Genomic DNA, 18950 nt, shown 5'->3' with positions numbered 1-18950 from the left:
CAACCCAGACATATGAAGAATGTGGGAGATTGTTGTCACGTATAGTCAGTGGTGGGATTCAGCCGGTTCGCAGCAGTTTGGCAGAACCAATAGCTAATTTTTTGTTGCCCAGGCCCTGAATGGACTTTTGGAAGCGGCATCTACACAGAAAACCGGTTGTTCACATATCTGAATCCCACCACTGCATGTAGTACACAACCAGTACTTGCCAGAATTTCCTGTAGCTCCTCTAATGTTGCTGTAGGCCTCTTGGCAGCCTCTCAGAACAATTTTCTTCTTGTTTTTTCATCAATTTTGGAGGGACATCCAGTTCTTTGTAATGTCACTGTTGTTCCATGTGTTTTTCCCACTTGTTGATGACTGTCTTCATTGTGTTCCATGGTACATCCAGTGCCTTGGAATTTTTTTTTGTACCCTTCTCCAGACTGATACTTTCCAAGAATGAGACCCCTTCATAAGCTTTCTGCAGACTGTGGCTTTTGCTGTAAGAGACCACTGAGTAAATATCAGAAAAATCCTACTAGAACAGCTGAATGTTGTATGAGCTTGATAAGAGTAATTTTAATTGATGACAGGTATGTAATGGCTACTATTTACCATCAGTTTGAATACGACTGGTTAATTTTGAACACAGCCACATCCCTACTTAGAAGAAAGGGTAGATACTTATGCAACCACATATTCTAGTTTTTTGTTATTTTCCTCCCTAAAATATTTGTTTTTTTAATTGAATTGTACAAATTATATTAAAGGTGGAAAAAAATTCTGATGTGATTTACTTTGGTCTGATTTTTTTACATCTCAACCTGGCATTTTAACAAGGATGTGTAGAATTTCTATATCCATTTTATGCATTGGCCTGTAATAAACACTGACTAGATCACTGTTACAAATATTATGATTATTATTGAAACCTGGCATTTTAACAGGAGTGTTTGGCTTTTTATATCAACTGTAATACTGTAGTCATTCATTCATTGACTTATATGCTGCCTCAGTCAGAATGATTCAGCTGGCTGCTACATCTAAGCACTCTTTAGTCAGTTGTCCCCAAGCATCTCCTCTAACAAGAAGCAACAAGAACCATGTAATAATTTGGGGAAGGAAACTTCCCAAATTATAATTGGGGCCGTCTTTACTCAGATTACTGGAATATTTGGTATTAGAAAACTCAAGAACAGGAAGTATAAATGCTGTCAACAAATTGCATTGGGATTTCTTAGGAAGCGACTTTTATCAAAATTCCCCGTATCAAAGAATAATGTTCTGTCAAATTCATATTCTGGCTGGCTTATTCCGTGAAACTGGTGAGGCTTCCAAGATATTATTAACTACCCAGCTTGTACATCAGGGTTTCCCAAACTGTAAATTGTACCTTTCTTGGAGAGATGCAGAGTCCAAGGTAAGTGTGAAGAACCTTTTAGTTACATTGTTATAGTAAAATTGCCTTTCCCATTTTTTCATTGTTGATTTCGGTGTTGGGGAGGTATATATATTAAGATTACACTAAAGGGAGGTGTGATGGCAAAACATTTAGGAATCCTGTGTACAAATTTATGCTACAAGCCTAAGAACGCGGCGTGTAAGTGAACTCGTATCGACAATTAGTTGTACAAACCATTATCAACAAAGGTGAATGTCGATTCCTTTGTCTTCCACGAAGTTTATCGTGTAGACACAGGGTACGGAGGGTACTTAGATGAAGAGTAGCGACAACAGGTAACGACCGTGTAGGTCTTCTCTTCTACGATCTTTCGGTTCCTCGACCTATTCTAAAATGTAGCCTTAACTTTGTGTATAACAAACAAATGTGCATGATAAAATAGATGTGAGACAACCACACCAGAATGACACCATTTTTCTCCTGTGTCTGCTTTGATGGTGTTTTTTTTCTTAAGAGCTACATGATAAGCAGGGATTCAACAGGTAGGATTTTCTCCAACTGCTAAGACCATCTGTCCGTTTGGAACTCTCTCTTGTTTGCACATGAAGTTTTCCTCAGTGGAAGAAAAAGAAAGGAGACAAATGCCAGATTCTGGCTATGAGACTCGCACAAATGAGACACTGCTAACCGCCAGTTATATACAATTAGATGAACATTATCTTGAAATATGTACTTTGTTTTGGAAAGTCCCTGGTGATCACACTATCAGAACCACATGAGATAAAGTCATCTTGGTTTGGGCAATCATATATTCTTTTTTGCACCTGTCTTTCTGTTGTGATTGTTTACTGTTCCATGTGAATCTGTCTTGTGGTGGAAACCTTTGAAAAGAGTTCAACTAACCAGGTATGTTAAATTAAACATTAAATTTATTTTGATACATTTGTCCCATGCACGTGGTTGTTTCTTGTTGAATTTCTAAACTCCAGCATTCTACTTTTTTATAATATTAGGAACTATTAAAACTCACCAATACGATTTATGCATAATCAATTTAATAAATGGGTAATAAGACACTGTTACAGATCTTTCTGTTTCTCAGACACTGTACCTCGCTTCCCCCCTCAATTTTCTGACTTAAAGGCTTATTCATGTGTGCTAGAAAATGAAAACAAGTTCTTTAAAAATGCCAATACACATGTAATAGGACAATAAAAGCAGGGAATTTCCGGAATACATTTTATATTGTCTTCCAAGAAACAAAATATCAGGAATTCAAAATCAGAGCCATTTTGAACAGTTTTCAGCTCTTCTTCTCACAAACGATTGCCTCAAAGTTGAAATAGCAGCTTAGATGAACCCAGATGTTTTCTGTTTCATGAATTTTCTTTTACTCTACATCTAGCCGTGGTAATACAGGAAGAATAAGATTCCCAAAGGCTGAGTCTTGTGTTATAAAGTATCCTGAAGAATGTGCATGAGCGTGCTGTAAGAGGAATAGATACACCTGTTTGAAAATTATACACATAAGACAAAAACAAATCCCATCCCCACTGCCGTCCCAGCTAAAGGAGCCCACTAAACACTTTCAAAATGATTCAGCTATACATTTCAATGCCCAAAATCTTTCAACACAGACACTTTTATCGTGTTGATATAACAGTCAGCTAAAACCTAGGAAAAGTCAGAATTGGTCATTTAAATCTGATGGGGGGGGGGAGAGAATCTTCTTCAAAGGTTGTTTGTCTACATGCTAATGAAATTCTTTAGGAGCATTTGGGTTTTGTCAGGCTCCCAATATGGCTTGCATTCCAGCTGACCTCCAGCAGATACTAAAATGAAAAATAACGTTGACACACAATGAGCAGGAGTAATCGCTGCTCTTATTTCAGCACCAAAATCACATCACTGGCATTCATTTTGTATTTAAGCAGTCTCTAAGCCAGGAGTGTCCAAACTTTCGGCTTTCCTGTGCTGCACTGAATGAAGATGAATGGTCTTGGACCACATATAAAATATATAATATAGTTAAGGTATATAAATAACAAGCTTCCTTTCTTATATTTTTTTTAATTATCTTGTGGGGCCACATTACTACCTGTCCAGGGCTGCACGTGTGTCGTGGGCCGTGGGTTGAACACTCCTGCTTTAAACTTTTGTGAGGCACATGAATTTCTATTCCTAAAAGTAATTCAATTGGGCCCATCGAAGAGTGAAGGTTGCGGTTAACATCCCACATTGGTGTTATTGGACTTGTTGGACACCCTCCAGTAATTCCCAATGGAAGAAGATCGACTACCATCAAGAGAAATATAGAAATATTTTTCTTTCTTAAATTCTCTCTGTACTTCATCACTTTCCAAAAGTTGTGCATCACACTCTGCAAGCTTTTATCCTGCTGCCTGAAATCACCAGATGTTTGGATCCAAGGAGGGGTGTGTCCAAAATCGCAATGCATATAGAAAAACCAATCCTTTGCTTTGTTCAATTTTCAGTTTCTCCTAACCTTCCATTCTGCCTCATTTTCAAGTGCTTTCAATTTACCTGATAGCATTTCTCAGCTTGCCTTATTCTTGCAAGAAGGCAAAGGATCATGAGTTCAGTTTTGTATTCTGCAGGGACTCCCATCATTTCTGCTATCACATAAAGAACTGACAGAGGAGGTGTGTCTTCTTGGTAACAACACCTGCCCAGCATCTCCCCACAGATTCAGTCCATCCCATCCCTGCATATTTTTTTAGAAGATCGTTCACAACAAGTTCTCAGATAGTTTGATGGTTTGCTCTATAGTATATAGCAGGCTTCTCCAAACGTGGCAACTTTAAGACTTATGGACTTCAACTCCCAGAATTCCTCAGTCAGCCATGCTGGCTGGGGAATTGTGGGAGTTGAAGCCCACAAATTTTAAAGTTGCCAGGTTTGGCGACACCTGGTGTGTAGTATGGCTTAATTATGGCCTATTATTTCTTGTGTTATTTTACTTGTTTTAGATACTATAATAGTACACAGAATATGTGCTGATTCATCTCTCCATTACTTGCAGCTTCCTGGCTGTGTCAAGGTTTTCTGACACAGCCCCCAGCCCGTCTGGTTTCAAAGCAGCCATTTTAGCTCAGAAGCTTCAGTTACTGAGTAACCACGATATATTCAGGGTTCCAATCCCTGCCTTATGGAAACTGCCCTTTCTATATAGCAATAGCAGTAGCACTTACTTATATACTTCCCCACAGTGTTTTGCAGCACTCTTGCGAGTGGCTTACAGTATAAAAGTATTATTTACATATTTTCCTCAACAATCTGGATCCTCATTTTATCAACCTTGGAAGGATGGAAGGCTAAGCTCTGTCAAGATCAAACTCCAAGCTGTGGGCAGAGTTTGCCTATAATACTGCATTCTAATCACTGTGCCACCAGGGCTTCCATCCTTCCCTTCTCTTTTAAAAAGAAGAAGAATCCTTGGGAATCTCTGCTTCTGAGGTACCCAAAAAACCACCAACATCTATGAAGCTGCTATCTGGCCTCTTTATCTCTGCACTGACCAGGAGAACATACCTGTAAAGCAGCCTTTTGCTGCGCTGCTATGTGCTGCTGCTCGGCATGATCCCGAAAATCCTTGTTAAGGGAGGATCTAGCCAAAGAGATGCTGTAAATAACAGAAGGAGGAAAACAGCCACGTCACACCAAGGCAATGGAGATGAGAAAGAGCACAGGGTTCACTGCAAAGGTTTGAGCTAGGTATCCCAGAGTCAAAACTTTCATATTTGTTTCTTTTTTAAAAGAGAAGAATTTCAGGAGAAATCTAATGTACTCAAGAACAACAAACTCAAATGGGATCATCAGTTCTGCTCTGGAAAGATGTGCTCCACTAATGGCATTCAAGCTCAAACATAAAGAACAACCATACCCGGCTATAAATCAAAAGCAAGTCAGCTGGAAGACATATAGGAGAACAGATCCTACTCTCCTCTCTCCCTCACGCAGCACGTTTTTCCTTTCTCACAGTGCCACCCAGTGCCTTACCTAAGTGGAACCTGAATAAAACAACAGTACTAACCAGGGGCTCATAGACTTCACGATGGGAGGTTCGTATGTTTTGTAGAGTAGTTGCAGAACCCTGTCTGCAGAAAAAGATTTTCCCATTGAGACAGGGACTCAGCAAGGCCTCTTTGTAATAGCAATAGCACTTAGACTTATATGCCGCTTCACAGTGCTTTACAGCCCTCTCTAAGCGGTTTACAGAGTCAGCATATTGGCCCCAACAATCTGGCTCCTCATTTTACCAACCTCGGAAGGGTGGAAGGCTGAGTCAACTGTGAGCCGGTGAGACTCGAACTGCTAAACTGTTGGCAGCTGGGAGTCAGCAGAAACATATGACTGCAGTATCACAATCTATTAAAATTTAGTTCAAACATGCCAAAAAGGAAAACAAGTTAATTTAAGTGTTGTTTTTTGTTTCCTTTCTGGTCCAAGCCCCACTTAATATTATGGTAAAATTCAACACCTGGGAGAAAGCCATCTAAAACTGTATCGTTTTTTTTTTAATCAAAGACTATCATATTCGTGAGAAAAGGCCCAGAGAAGTCTCTATGGCAGAAGTCCCCAACCTTTGGGGCACCAGAGACCAGTTCTGTAGAGAAAGGTTTTTCCGTGGACTGGAGAGTGCGTGGTTTTGTGTGCTGCCTGCATCCCATGGATGGGACTTTGCTTGTTTGTGTGGACTGGTTGCTGGCATGCCGCGGCCCAGTACCGGTCCATAGACCGGGGTTGGGGACCCCTACTTTATGGGACCCTGAAACAAGAAAAATACAGTCCAAGTAGTTGTATTCATTAAGGACAGTTAACAGAATAACCAGATTGCAAGCTAACACCCTGGCTCCACATACTCTGGAAATTGGATAGCTAACACAGATAGCTAACAAAGTCAATGGGGGAAAGCCGGATTCGCTAAATGACCATGTGATTCACTTAATAACCAGGGTGAGTCATTTAACAACCATGCAAAAGAGTGGCAAAATTATGTGTTACTAACTCAACAACTATCTTGCTGAGCAACTGAAATTCTGATTCCCACTTGTAATTGTAGGTTGAGGCCTACTTGTACAAATTAAAGTAGAGAGAGGGGATGTTAGGCTTTCAAAATTCTGTTACAATACCTGAACCTCACTGAAGTACTTCAAAGGCTCCTAGCAACTCCTGTTCTCTAGCTACTTCCAAGTAGATCCTACTTCCTTTTCAATCTGGGGAAAATTTGCATATAAAACACTTGACACACTTTGCAATCTTGGATTGAAAAGATATATGTAAGTATTTTATATGCAAATGTTCTGCCACAAAATATATCCAAATGTACCTTAATCACTATTTAGGATAGAATTTAATGCCTATGTTATCTCTGATCACCTCAGTGAGGTGAAACTGTGTTTTCTAAATTGTGCATCTATATATATATCTTTGTGTGCATATACGTATATGTGTGAGGGTGTGTGCGTGCGTGTATGCACTCAAATATAAAAACTGAAATTTCAAAATGCTTCAAATATTTTCCTCCTTTGTTAGAAAGGACAAAGATGAGAGTTGGGATATACAGGTAGTCCTCAACTTATGAGCACCATTGAGCCCAAAATTTATGTTGCTACGTGAGAAGTTTCTTAAGCGAGTTTTGCCCCATTTTATGACTTTTCTCGCCCCATTTGTTAAGTGAATCACTGCAGTTGTTAAATTAGTAACATGGTTGTTAAGTGAATCTGGCTTCCCTATTGACTTTGCTTGTCAGAAGGTTGCAAAAGGGGATCACATGACCCCGGGATGCTACAGCCATCATAAATGTGAGTCAGTTGCCATGAATTTTGATGATGTAACCATGGGGATGCTGCAATGTCTATAAGTCTGAAAAATGATGTCACTTTTTTCAGTGCCGTTGTAACTTTGAACAATCACTAAGCAAACTGTTGTAAGTCGAGGACTACCTGTACAAGCCCAGAATAGATTTAGAAGCAGTCTGCTCCCAATTCTTACAGTGCGGGGGGGGGGGGATTAATTGTGCCTGTTCTACTGCTATGATCAGAACCCGTGAGCAGGTGGTCTAGAGCAGGGGTCACCAACCTTTCTTGGTTGGTGGACCGGAGGGAAAGGGAGGAGAAAGCATTTTACGCGTGCATGCATGCGCACGCGTGCATGGGACCGTGAGCATGCGTGTGACGCAAACGGGGTGGGGTGGTGCTTGCATGATACTTGCTAGCCCTGCCCCGTTCTTGTGCACAGTGCCCTGTTTCTGTGCCCCGAGGCATGACATCGGCCCATTTTCGTGCCCCAAGGCACATCGGCATCCCATTTTCATGCCCTGAGGCACGGCATTGGCCCGTTTTCACGCAGCATGGCATCCCATTTTTGCACCCCGTGGTGTCCCATTTTTATGCCCCACAGCACGGCAGCATCCCATTTTTGCGCCCCATGGTGTGGCAGCCTTTTTTTGCGCCCCACTGTGGGCCATTTTTGTGCCCCACGGCATGGCATCGGCCTGTTTTTGTACCAGGCCGCCGGCCACAGGTTGGGGACCCCTGGTCTAGAGACAAGCTTTTGAGCACAACCTACTTGGCTCCAGGGTGATTAGTGGAAGATTGGTTTTGCATCAGCAGCTTTCTTTTCTCCTTGTCTAGCTCAGCCAAGATTGCAACCCTGTTTTTATTCTGAAATCCTGGAAAAAAAAAAAAGAGGAGGTAAATGTCAGAACGGTGTCTTCTTTCTTTTAACCTCTCAATAACTTCAATGTCCTCAAACGTTTCCAAAATAACCTTTCAGAGAGAAAAATGAAAATATTCCTCTTGAAAACAAACATCTCTGATGCTTATTACAGGTAATTCTTGACTTAAGGCTACAATTGGGACCAGAACATCCATCACTAAGCGATGCGTTTAAGGGAGTTGTGCCTAATTTTACACCTTTTTTTTTTTGCCATGATCCACTAAGTGAATCACACAGTCATTAAGTGAATCCAGCTTTCCTTATTGGCTTTGCTTGTCAGAAGCCTCCTGGGAAGTTCCCAAACCGTGATCACTTGACCCCATGATGGTGTAAATGTTGTAAATACATGCCGGTTACCAAGTGCCCGAATTTTGATCACATGATTTGAGGGAATACGTGTAAAGTAGGATTGTAAGTCACTTTTTTTCAGCACCGTTGTGACCTTCAATGGTTGTTAAATGAAAGTGGAGGACTACCTATATCTAAGCCAATTAAGGAGTAGTAGTTTTCAGTTTCTCTCTCTTTGGATTTCTACTTTCCTAGGGTTGAGATAGGTTTTTTTTTTAATGGCTCCATGTTCTCGTAACAAATGTCAGTTCGAACGGGTCATTAAATGTGAGGCCTTAAGTCAAGGACTACCTGTACCCCATTTCCCTTCTCTTTACTTATAGCATTAAATAGCTTCCTAATAAAACGCAACATAAAAGATGCTCATTATCTTGAGTTTGGTTGTCCTTATAAGCCATTTTCAGAATTGTTATCTGTACTACGGCATCACGTCCTTCCACAGTGAACACCTGAGCACTGAGTTTCTCAGCAATGCAACCCTAGAGAGAGAGAGACTATACCTTTTATAATGATTTAATTGTGCTTTTTGGAATTGCAATCAACAAGCCAATTATCTTTCACTTTCTAAGGGCATATTGTCCCACAATGTTCAGTAATAATTAAGGAAAATTCATTTTGCACATTAAAGTTCTTCTGAATGATTAAAATATGGTATCTTACTTGCCTTTAATAATTACAGCGGCATAAAGAGAAGCATGCAATACAGAGTGATTTATGAATAGGGAGTCCTTGGAGAAATCCATACTTACAGACTAATGGATGCCCTTTGGTTTAAGGCTTTGCTTTGGAACAGTGATTTAAATGATAAATAAAACTGTGCCTGAAAACTTTCCCCAAGAGAACTATCTCTTAGTGAAGACCAATTTGAAAACTCTTGTAATAAGGTCAGATAATTTAATGAGTCAATTTTAAAGGACATTATACCAAAAACATTTTGAAAAAAACCACGTGGTGCTATATAATTTTGTTGCAGCAAAAACTGCCTGTAAATCATTCCTACCCCCCCCCCCTTACATATAATATATGCAATGCATATTAAAGAACATTAATTTCAACCAATTTATGACAGGGAAGAATAAAGGTAATAGTCAATTCATATGTTCAGAACATTTGTAAGAAAATAATTCTAGGACTGTAGGATTTTCTGATGACATTTTCTTTTCAACTTACCAGATCAAGGATAGGATAATTGGATAAATGGGATAAGTAAGTAAAAGTTTATAACTTAGGGGTCGTGGATGAAGGTTATATTATTTTGGCAATCTAAAGCTGCAGGATGGTGATATCACACGAATATGTAGACTAGTTTTTCAGGATTTGTTTTAGATAATTATTTTTTTTCTGGAGTTGGGTAGAGGGTAGGGTTAGGACACCTATTTTTAAGGGTTAGGGTTAAAATCAGAATGCTTTTGCACAACTCCATCTGGTGTATTAGCTCTTCAGTCACTCATGCTCTAGTTCAGAGGTCTTCAAACTTGGCCCTTTTATGGCTTGTGGATTTCAACTCTCAGAATTCCTCAGCCAGGCATGGGCCAAGTTTGAAGACCCCTGCTCTAGTTACCTCATATCTTGACTATTGCTGTATGTGAGGCTGCCCTTGAAGACCACTTAGAAGCTTCAAGTGGACAAGAATGCAGTAATGGGCATGCCTCAAAGGCATAGGGCTTATTTGACAGACCATTTACCTCCAATAGTGTGTGCCCAGCCGACAAGAACTGACATGAGTTGGTACACTTTGGGTCCTTCAATTAAGCAGTGACATCTTTTGGGAGGCAAGGAGTATGGCTTCCTTTTTGCGATGCCTGGGTTAGGGTGGTGTTCTGAAGGGCTTCAAAGACCTGAATGTTCTCCCAGATCCTAGCTAAGGTGGTTGGGACACCTACTTGAATAAAGCTGCATGAGTTTTGAGCAACGGATGGAAACTAATCAAGGAGAGAAGCAACCTAGAACTAAGGAGAAACTCCCTGACAGTTAGAACAATTAACCAATGGAACAACCTGCCTCCAGAAGCAGTGAATGCTCCAACACTGGAAGTTTTTAAGAAGAGACTGGACAGCCATTTATCCGAAATGGTGTAGGATTCCTGCCTGAGCAGGGGGTTGGACTCAATGACCTCCAAGGTCCCTTCCAACTTTTTTATTATTATTATTATTATTATTATTATTATTATTATTATTATTATTATTATTATTATTATTATTATTATTATTATTTTTCTATTTTCTATTTTCTATTGTATTTTTATTCAGTTTTGTTTATGCTGCGTGCGAGCCACTCAAAGTCTAAATCAAATCACTAAAATCATGTATCTATTTTTGGTGTAATTTAAGTGGGTATGATCCTAGGGATCTCGAAGAAAGGGAGTCCAAGAAATTCCATTCCTGTCACAATACATTAAGGCTACATGTATCATTTTGGTATGAAGCTGGGATTTTGTTTGTTTGTTTGAATGTTAATTCACACAGAACCTCAGGGAAAAGCATCCTGTCTGCAATAGTCACAGAGAAATGTCAAAATTACTCAGAGTTAACATTTACCTTGTCCAGAAGGGTTTGATGTCATCTTCCTTGTTTCCCCCTTAAATTTCTGAAAAGCAGCTACAATTTGTATTTACACCAAGATCTATAACAATAGACACAAATTAATATTTAATCATAAAGGCATGCAACTCTATAATTATTAATATGCCATAAAATGGAAATTTACTTACTTAGTAAGTTTTCAGTTTTGAAGAATATTTTGAAAAACACAATTATTCTATAGCATATATACACTGTAATTTCCTATATTAAGGCAATGGGTAAATGGCTAAAATAAACTCAACGTTTGTTTTCAGATAAGGTCCTGGTTAGTGAAGTTTAAGCCAGAAAAAAATAACAAATGTGGAATTTATAAACTGAGCACACATTTAATCTTAAATAAAACATGGGCATCAGTTTTATATTTGAATTGCTTGAAGAGACATAAGAAATGAACAGTTTTTTCTTTGATTTTACAGACTTCAGCTGTAATGAAGAAAATCTGAATTTCTTAATAGATTTTGTCCTGAATCAGTGGATTCACTATTTGTTGAAATAGTTTGGGTATTTGTATGATTTATTCATGCATAAAGTAACATCCAGGTTGAACAGACATCTCTCCTCCCTTCGGATTGGGCATGTGTTCTATTTGGAATGCATCCACACTATTTATTCTAATATCTGTATCTTTTAATAAAAAATTCTAGTAGCTATGCCGCAATTTTCTTAATTTAAACATTTTCATTGATTGTTAAGAGTAATGGAATGTGAGAACAATCCTGTCTAAACAACACTGTGGTAAGAGAAATTTGAGTCCAAAGTAGGAATGTTTCTCTAAGGGTAGGCAAGAGAAGATGCACTTTCAGACATGCAAAATTTTGTTACCGTAACATTACAATAAAAATAATATTCTTGATTTTGGTTTCCTGGTGTGGACTATTTTGAAGGCTGACATCAAGTCACTTGGAGCTCCAAATATCCAGACTTACAACCTGCCTCCAGAAGTGGTGAATGCTCCAACATTGGAAGTTTTTAAGAAGAGATTGGACAGCCATTCGTCCAAAATGGTGTAGGGTTTCCTGCCTGAGCAGGGGGTTGGACTCGATGACCTCCAAGGTCCCTTCCAACTTTTTAATTATTATTATTATTATTATTATTATTATTATTATTATTATTATTATTATTATTATTATTATTATTATTATTATTATTAATTTTATAAGAAACAAGAAGCTTTATCAGCCATGTCTACTGGGTCAAATCAGACATTGTGTGAAATTACAAATAAACATATAATTAACTATATGTTAGCATTAAATCTATACATTCATCAATAGGTCATTGTTTATCTGAGAAAAAGTTCTCGGAAGGATGGCACAAATATGGACCCACTGATTTTCCATTTGGATAATCAAGTCTTCATTCCACATTTAATATTGCTAATGCTAATCTTGATCCTATTTTTGAGTTTCATATATTGTACTGTTGATTTCACTTCAAGGACAGTATCTCTTAAAGATTGTAAAATTCCAGATACCCTGACACTGCTATAGCATCTGGACCATCTTTTTTGTCAACCCATTTCTTAATTGTATACACTGCCAAGGAGATGCTAAAGGTAAATCATAGTCAGAATGTAGACTCTGTTAAAATAACTACTATGAATCAATTGATTTAAACTATTGATCCCTCTGGGGGTCAGGCATTGGCCATTATCTTCAAATTAGGATTATTCCACAATATCAATGTCTCTTGGCCAGATTTCAAAATAAGATGAAGGCTTTTATCAAAGACTCATGATGTCTCAAATTGCAGAAGCTGGTTACATTTAAGTGCTGCATGAAGAAGATTAGATATTAATTTGATTTTTATCCCTGTCTATCTCATGGGCTTACAGGAGCTTTCTTTTTAAATTTGTCATGAACCAACATTTATTTATTCCAATATAACTAATTTACTTATATGTTAAACAGGGAAATATGTAGGTGGCATACATATTAAAGATTACTTATCTTCAAAACATAAAAAGGAAGTTCATTAAATAATACATTCACGTCAAATCCTACCAGTATTTTATGGAAGTGTATATAATTAAATTGCTGCACAGGCAAGTGCATTTAAACTGTATTAATTGCCTTATTTAGAGGTGGGCAGCTTTCCGCTAGAAAAGGTTGCACTTAAAAACAAATGGGTTGGAAAATTATGGCGGGGTGCAATGACAGCTACAGACATGATGGGGGTGAAACTTTCAGCCCTTTTTGTGTGCTTTTGGAGGGCCAGAGGGTTGTTTAGAATTTTAGAATTTAGAATTTTTAGAATTTAGAATTCTTTATTGGCCAAGTGTGATTGGACACACAAGGAATTTGCCTCTGGTGCATAAGCTCTCAGGGTACATGCAAGCAACAAGTGATAAATCATGATCATAATCATAAATACAATCATCATAAATCATAAGATACAACACTCAGTGATAGTCATAGGATACCAAATAAGTTAGATATACTGTGAGCTCAAAGGTATGAGACAGAACATTATTCTTTATTTATTCTAAAGTATCAGACTAATATTGTAGAATTGGAAAAATAAATGTCTGGGCCCTTTCACTCAACAGATGAGAATATTTCCTGCAGATGTTCATTGCCAAACTAGACCTGATTGCATTTGCCACCTATGGATAGATTATCTATAGATATAGATTTTGTTTGGTTAAATATAATGAAACTTGGGACCCATTCATACAAAATATATTAGGTAAAAATGATACTTATATAAATGTATTAGAAATATATATGTAGCTGAATAATAATTACTTTATATGAGTATATATACAATTGCAATTTAATGTTAAAGTGATATATACTCTTTTCCTTTGGTGTATTTTTTCCACTTTTTAAAGAAGCTTTTTTGACAATGTATGTTATTTTATCATAATTATCTTTGTGTTGTGTTTTGCTTTTTTGTCATTATTCTAAAAGCAATAAAAATAAATACAGTTATGCTAAAGAATAGTGAACAAAGGCACAGTCCAGAAATGGCAATTTGCTATCAAATCTTCAAGTCAAAGGTATTCCCAGTTTATTTATAAGCCAATACAAAGCCAACAGGATTTTTTTTTTCTTTTTCATTCTATCACTCAGAGATTCAACAACTCAGAAACCTATCCAGAAACCTATCCTACAGGTAGTCCTCAACTTACAACAGTTCACTTAGTGGCCATTCAAAGTTACAATGGCACTGAAGAATGACTTATGACTGCTTTTCACATGTATGACCATTGCAACCATCCCTATGGTCACATGATCAAAATTCAGACACTTGGCAACTGTTTCATATTTATGACGGTTGTCGTGTCCCAGGGTCACATGATCCCCCTTTGAGACCTTCTGACAAGCAAAATCGCTTAACAACCAAGTTACTAAATTAACTGCAGAATTCACTTAACAAATGTTTCATTTAGCAACAGAAATTTGGGGCTCAATTGTTGTTGTAAGTCAAGTCAATGCTGAGAAAGGAAGGGAAGAGCTGGGGGAATCGAGAACGGCTATTTGGTGGCCCCATTTATTAGAATAAAATAAAAATAATTATCTTTAATCAAAAAGAACGCTTGCGATCTGTTGCAGAGGCAGAATCCCAGATTTCCTTCAGGGTGCAACATCAATCTGCACAGGTTTTCAAAGTGATTTATCTAAAGATCTCATTCCTCCGTGGCTGGCTTTTTTTTTTTGCACTTGCCAGCTCCTCTTCCCTTTTTTTTATATCCCAAACTCTCCATCTTCTATGCCCTGGAACAGATGTGACTGGGTCTTCCTTTCCTTTTAGCCCGATGGGCTTTTAAAAATACCCAGATATAAATTGGGGAGGGGAGACAATAAAAACAATAAAAATGCCAGTTTAGTCCAAATACATTGACAGCTGCAACGCCCATTCTCACCGTTGATGCTGCTGGGCCATTGTCCACGTCTCACTTCGTTGTAGATTCCTTCCCGCCGCCCCCCCTCCTCCACCTGCCCAGATGGACTCTCCTGCCGCCTCCCCGTTTAGAATCTTCCCTCCGGCCCCGGATTTCCCAATCAATGCGCGAGCTCCTCGCCTTCTTGTGGCGTCACACGAGCGCGCCGCGCGCCGTCTCTTCCTATTGGTTCCAAGAAGGCTGACGACTTTAAAACGTGGAGCGTGACCCCCCCCCCCCGAGGGCTTCGCTTGTGGAGTTGAATCGGGGATTGCCTGGTAGTGAAGGAAGCGAAAGTTTTTGGCCTCTGAAGGGGGAACGCAGTCTTAACTGCGCAGTTGGCTGCAGCCTGGGATGGGTTTTGTGAATGGCGTTTCTGGCTCGCTGTCCCCAATCAGCCCCGATAGAAATGAGCAGGTCGAATAAACTCAGTGCTACAATCTAGGACAGGGGTCTTCAAACTTGGCCCTTTTATGCAACTCCCAGAATTCCTCAGCCAGACACGCTGGCTGAGGAATTCTGGGAGTTGAAGTCCACAAGTCATAAAAGGGCCAAGTTTGAAGACCCCCTGATCTATGATAGTTAGGGTTGCCAGGTGTCCACTATTTGAGTGGACAGTCCCCTTTTTTCACATGTTCACTATTTTTTTTCACAAAATAGTGGACATTTTTTTTTATTCAAAAGCTTTATGATGAAATGGTATGTAATCTAAAGCTGTACAGTCTACTTTTTTTTACTACTTAACCCCCCCCCCCCGCTTGTCCGCTATTTTTTGGAAACAGACCTGGCAACTCTAATGATAGTATTTTTTTTTTTCAAACTTGGCAACTTTATGGCTGTACGGGGAATTCTGGGTGTTGAAGTCCACACGTCTTAAAGCTGTTGAGGTTGAGAATCACCGGCTCTATAGTAATAATATTAAGAATTTCAATATATTTTAGTGGTTTCATTTTATAGTGCTGTGTTAGCAATTCTGACTTTTAGTTATCTTTGATAAGTGTCAATGGAATTATTGAAATGGATGTGGTTTTCGTGGTTTGTACCCATTCTCTTTCCATGCAGAGATTGGGCTACATTAAACTAAACCAAAAAATGTTCATTTTTTGCTTATGACTTAATATGTTACATGGACCTGGTCAGTATATTTTTGGTGAATAATAGGGCTGTCAATCTACTACTGTTTGACTAATCCAGTCACAGTATTTGGATTTACATCCATTTACAATTGTATAAATCGGATGAATCCGGAGAATTGGCTTATTTGCTAAATTTTAAACTCATGGGAAAGGTCTGTCCTAGATGTCTACTGTTATATCTATTATCTGTGTCGATTGCCTGGTGATGAAGATGCCTCAAACTTTATTAAGAATAAATAACTGGCTGGGAACTTGACATGTCTGACAATTACTAGTTTCTGTTCTGATTTGAAGGAGTTAGTCTTGAAAAGCAAAACAAAAATGACTTTCCATTGCCATAGCATTTTTGGAAGCTGTGCAAAAGGCAGAAAATTTAATACATCTTTCTTTGGTGTTCCACTGATGTCCCACCGCCATTGTGGCTAAGTTGAGAGGGAAGGAATTGAACAGACCACTTAATGCAGTGGTTCTCAACCTTCCTAATGCCGCGACCCTTTAATACAGTTCCTCATGTTGTGGTGACCCCCAACCATAAAATTATTTTCATTGCTACGTCATAACTGTAATTTTGCTACTGTTATGAATCGTAATGTAAATATCTGATATGCAGGATGTATTTTCATTGTTACAAATTGAACATAATTAAAGCATTATATGTAATTATGTGTTTTCCGATGGTCTTAGGTGACCCCTGTGAAAGGGTCGTTCGACCCCCAAAGGGGTTGCGACCCACAGGTTGAGAACCGCTGACTTAATGCATTAAAAGCCATTCTTAGTTTCAAAGAAAATAATCAAGAAGAAAAAGAGGCACATTGAAGAACACTGCTTCTAAGGGAGTGGTATTTTTCAGTGATATACAAATGAAAGCCATGGGTCCTTCATTTTTCTAACACCTTTGAAGATAAAACATACTGGAAAAATATAAGGAAAGGATTAAACCCTTCCCAATCCTTTGCCCTCTCCTGTGCTTCAAAAAAAGGGGGGGGGGCAGCAGGGCTCCAATGCATTTTCAGAGTCAAGTCAAATTAGGCAGTTTGTACTTTCTTTCCTATTTCTCTAGACTTGCCATCTATTATTGTGATGTTGCTGTTTTCACATTTACCAGGGACTCAAACTAAATCTTAAGTTGAAAGTGTAGGTTAGGATCACAATGGCTTTAAAATAACAATGAACTGCAAGGACTTCTTGTTGAAAACATGGGACTGACATGGTTCACATCTTGATGTGAAAAGGGCCTTGGGGAAAGAAAGATTGTTTACAATTTATTTCCTTTTCTGAATATAACCATATCGTCTTCCTATTAAAGATTACAGTTTCTTAAGACAAGTGGCATATAATTTACTGATTCCTGAAAGCATGCTATCCTATGTATAAGCGGCAAGACAATCTTTTTCATTGTTATTGCAAAAAGGAATATTAATGACTTGTAACCAGGATATAAGTAAACAGCTATCTATTAATTGAGGTAAAGAATTGCCAGAAGGGCATATCTATAGCAAAGCATAAACTTTCAGAGTCTTTTAAGATTATATAATTGGGCTTTTGGTACTTTCTCAGGATTTAGCAAAAATATCAAAGTTCTTATTTCAGATTAAATTTCCAGAGGCCAGGCAAGGAAATGATGTGTATTAAAACACCTTATTGTGGCACATAGTTGGCACTTTTATATTTTTGGGAAATGGAATTGTCTCACACTATGGATAATTGAGCAGTTAACGAGTCCAAAAGTTTTAAGAAATTGCCCTGATTGTTTCCTAAAATAAATTTGGGATTATTAGACAAGCAACAGGAAATCCTCCAGGGCTACCATATCTCGGCTACACAAATCCAGACCTCCCACTAGATGGCAGCTTTTTAATATTTTTGCTGCTGCCTAGTGATCCTCTGAAGTTGTCAGCCCAGATTTGGTAGTCCCATTATTTTTCTGAGTAGAGGTTTATAATTTTTTTTAACCCGTGGTAAAACTCTTGGGCCAGAACAGAACGATTAGCACATTTACACTGCTTAAAAATAGTTTTAGATTGCTTTTTTGGCCTTGTGGCGGTGTTGACCAAACCAAGTTTGAGAATGTGTCTTTGAAGTGAACCGTTATCAGCATTTAAGACAAATAGAAAATATGCATAAGCACATGTGAAATATATCATATTGCCACCGTTGACCACTGTTCCATTAAAAGGCAAAGCCTTGGGGGCATCAAAGAATACAGCATGTTTGGACTGCATATTTTCAAACCATTGCTGTTTCCTATGCCTGTAAACTAAAATACCGTAGTCAAAAAAATAGATGGGGATTAGGAAAATAGTAGGAATTAGAAAGAATGGACAAGTGTGAAAGACAAAAGACCACTTTCAGTCCAAAAACTAGCAGTAAAACTCAAATAGCAGAAAAATCACAACAGTCAGAATGTAATGAACAGCACTGCATCTGTGTTCTGAAACAGAATGACTTACCTGAAACAGAATGACTTACCTGAAACAATGACTTACCTGAAACAGAATGACTTACCAAATGATTTACAATGAGAATTCCCATTATGAGCAAGAAAATTAGGATGGCCTCTCATGAAAACCAACTGGGTGACTTTGAACCAGTCACTCTCAGCCCAAACCATCTCACAGTGTTGTGGTTGAGAAAATTGAAGGAGGAAGGAGTACTAAGTATATCTGTTGCCTTTGGTTATTTGTAAAAATAATATAGGCAGGATACAAATTAAATAAATAAAATGTATGCCATAGCTCAGAAGAAAATGGAGAATCAAAATTGTGACCTACTCTAGCATTGAAATTATCAGTCATAATTAAGTGGCTGGAGCCACTACAAGAGCTTGGGAAGGAATATAAACAAACACCCTACCTAAATATAATTAATCACAG

At 38.3% G+C, this 18950-nt stretch overlaps 1 protein-coding gene across 1 annotated transcript; it reads right to left on the bottom strand.

Moving 5' to 3' along the window:
* Positions 1-2422: 2422 nt before the first annotated feature.
* Positions 2423-14982, bottom strand: INIP (INTS3 and NABP interacting protein). The gene is made up of 5 exons (XM_015819222.1): positions 14924-14982; positions 11011-11095; positions 7976-8078; positions 4937-5027; positions 2423-2870 (listed from the first exon to the last, which is right to left on the bottom strand). Exons 2-5 carry the CDS (start codon positions 11033-11035, stop codon positions 2775-2777), a joined length of 315 nt encoding a protein of 104 aa, XP_015674708.1. The 5' UTR covers positions 11036-11095; positions 14924-14982; the 3' UTR covers positions 2423-2774.
* Between the last annotated feature and the right edge of the window lie 3968 nt (positions 14983-18950).

The sequence above is a fragment of the Protobothrops mucrosquamatus genome, unplaced genomic scaffold (genome assembly GCF_001527695.2).
Source record: "Protobothrops mucrosquamatus isolate PMUCROS unplaced genomic scaffold, P.Mucros_1.0 scaffold874, whole genome shotgun sequence".
Classification (NCBI taxonomy): domain Eukaryota; kingdom Metazoa; phylum Chordata; class Lepidosauria; order Squamata; family Viperidae; genus Protobothrops; species Protobothrops mucrosquamatus.
The sequence above is the reverse complement of the archived record's forward strand: the minus strand, read 5'-3'. Positions and strand labels throughout refer to the sequence as shown.

Bases quoted from the DNA above. Each gene is read 5' to 3' on its own strand.
- INIP (XM_015819222.1), bottom strand. From the start codon at position 11,035: ATGACATCAAACCCTTCTGGACAAG. The intron at 5,028-7,975 runs GTAGGTTGTGCT...TGTTATTTACAG, and splicing joins ACTAATCACCCTGGAGCCAA to CATCTCTTTGGCTAGATCCT. The intron at 2,871-4,936 runs GTATGTTCTCCT...TTCCTCTTACAG, and splicing joins AGCAAAAGGCTGCTTTACAG to CACGCTCATGCACATTCTTC.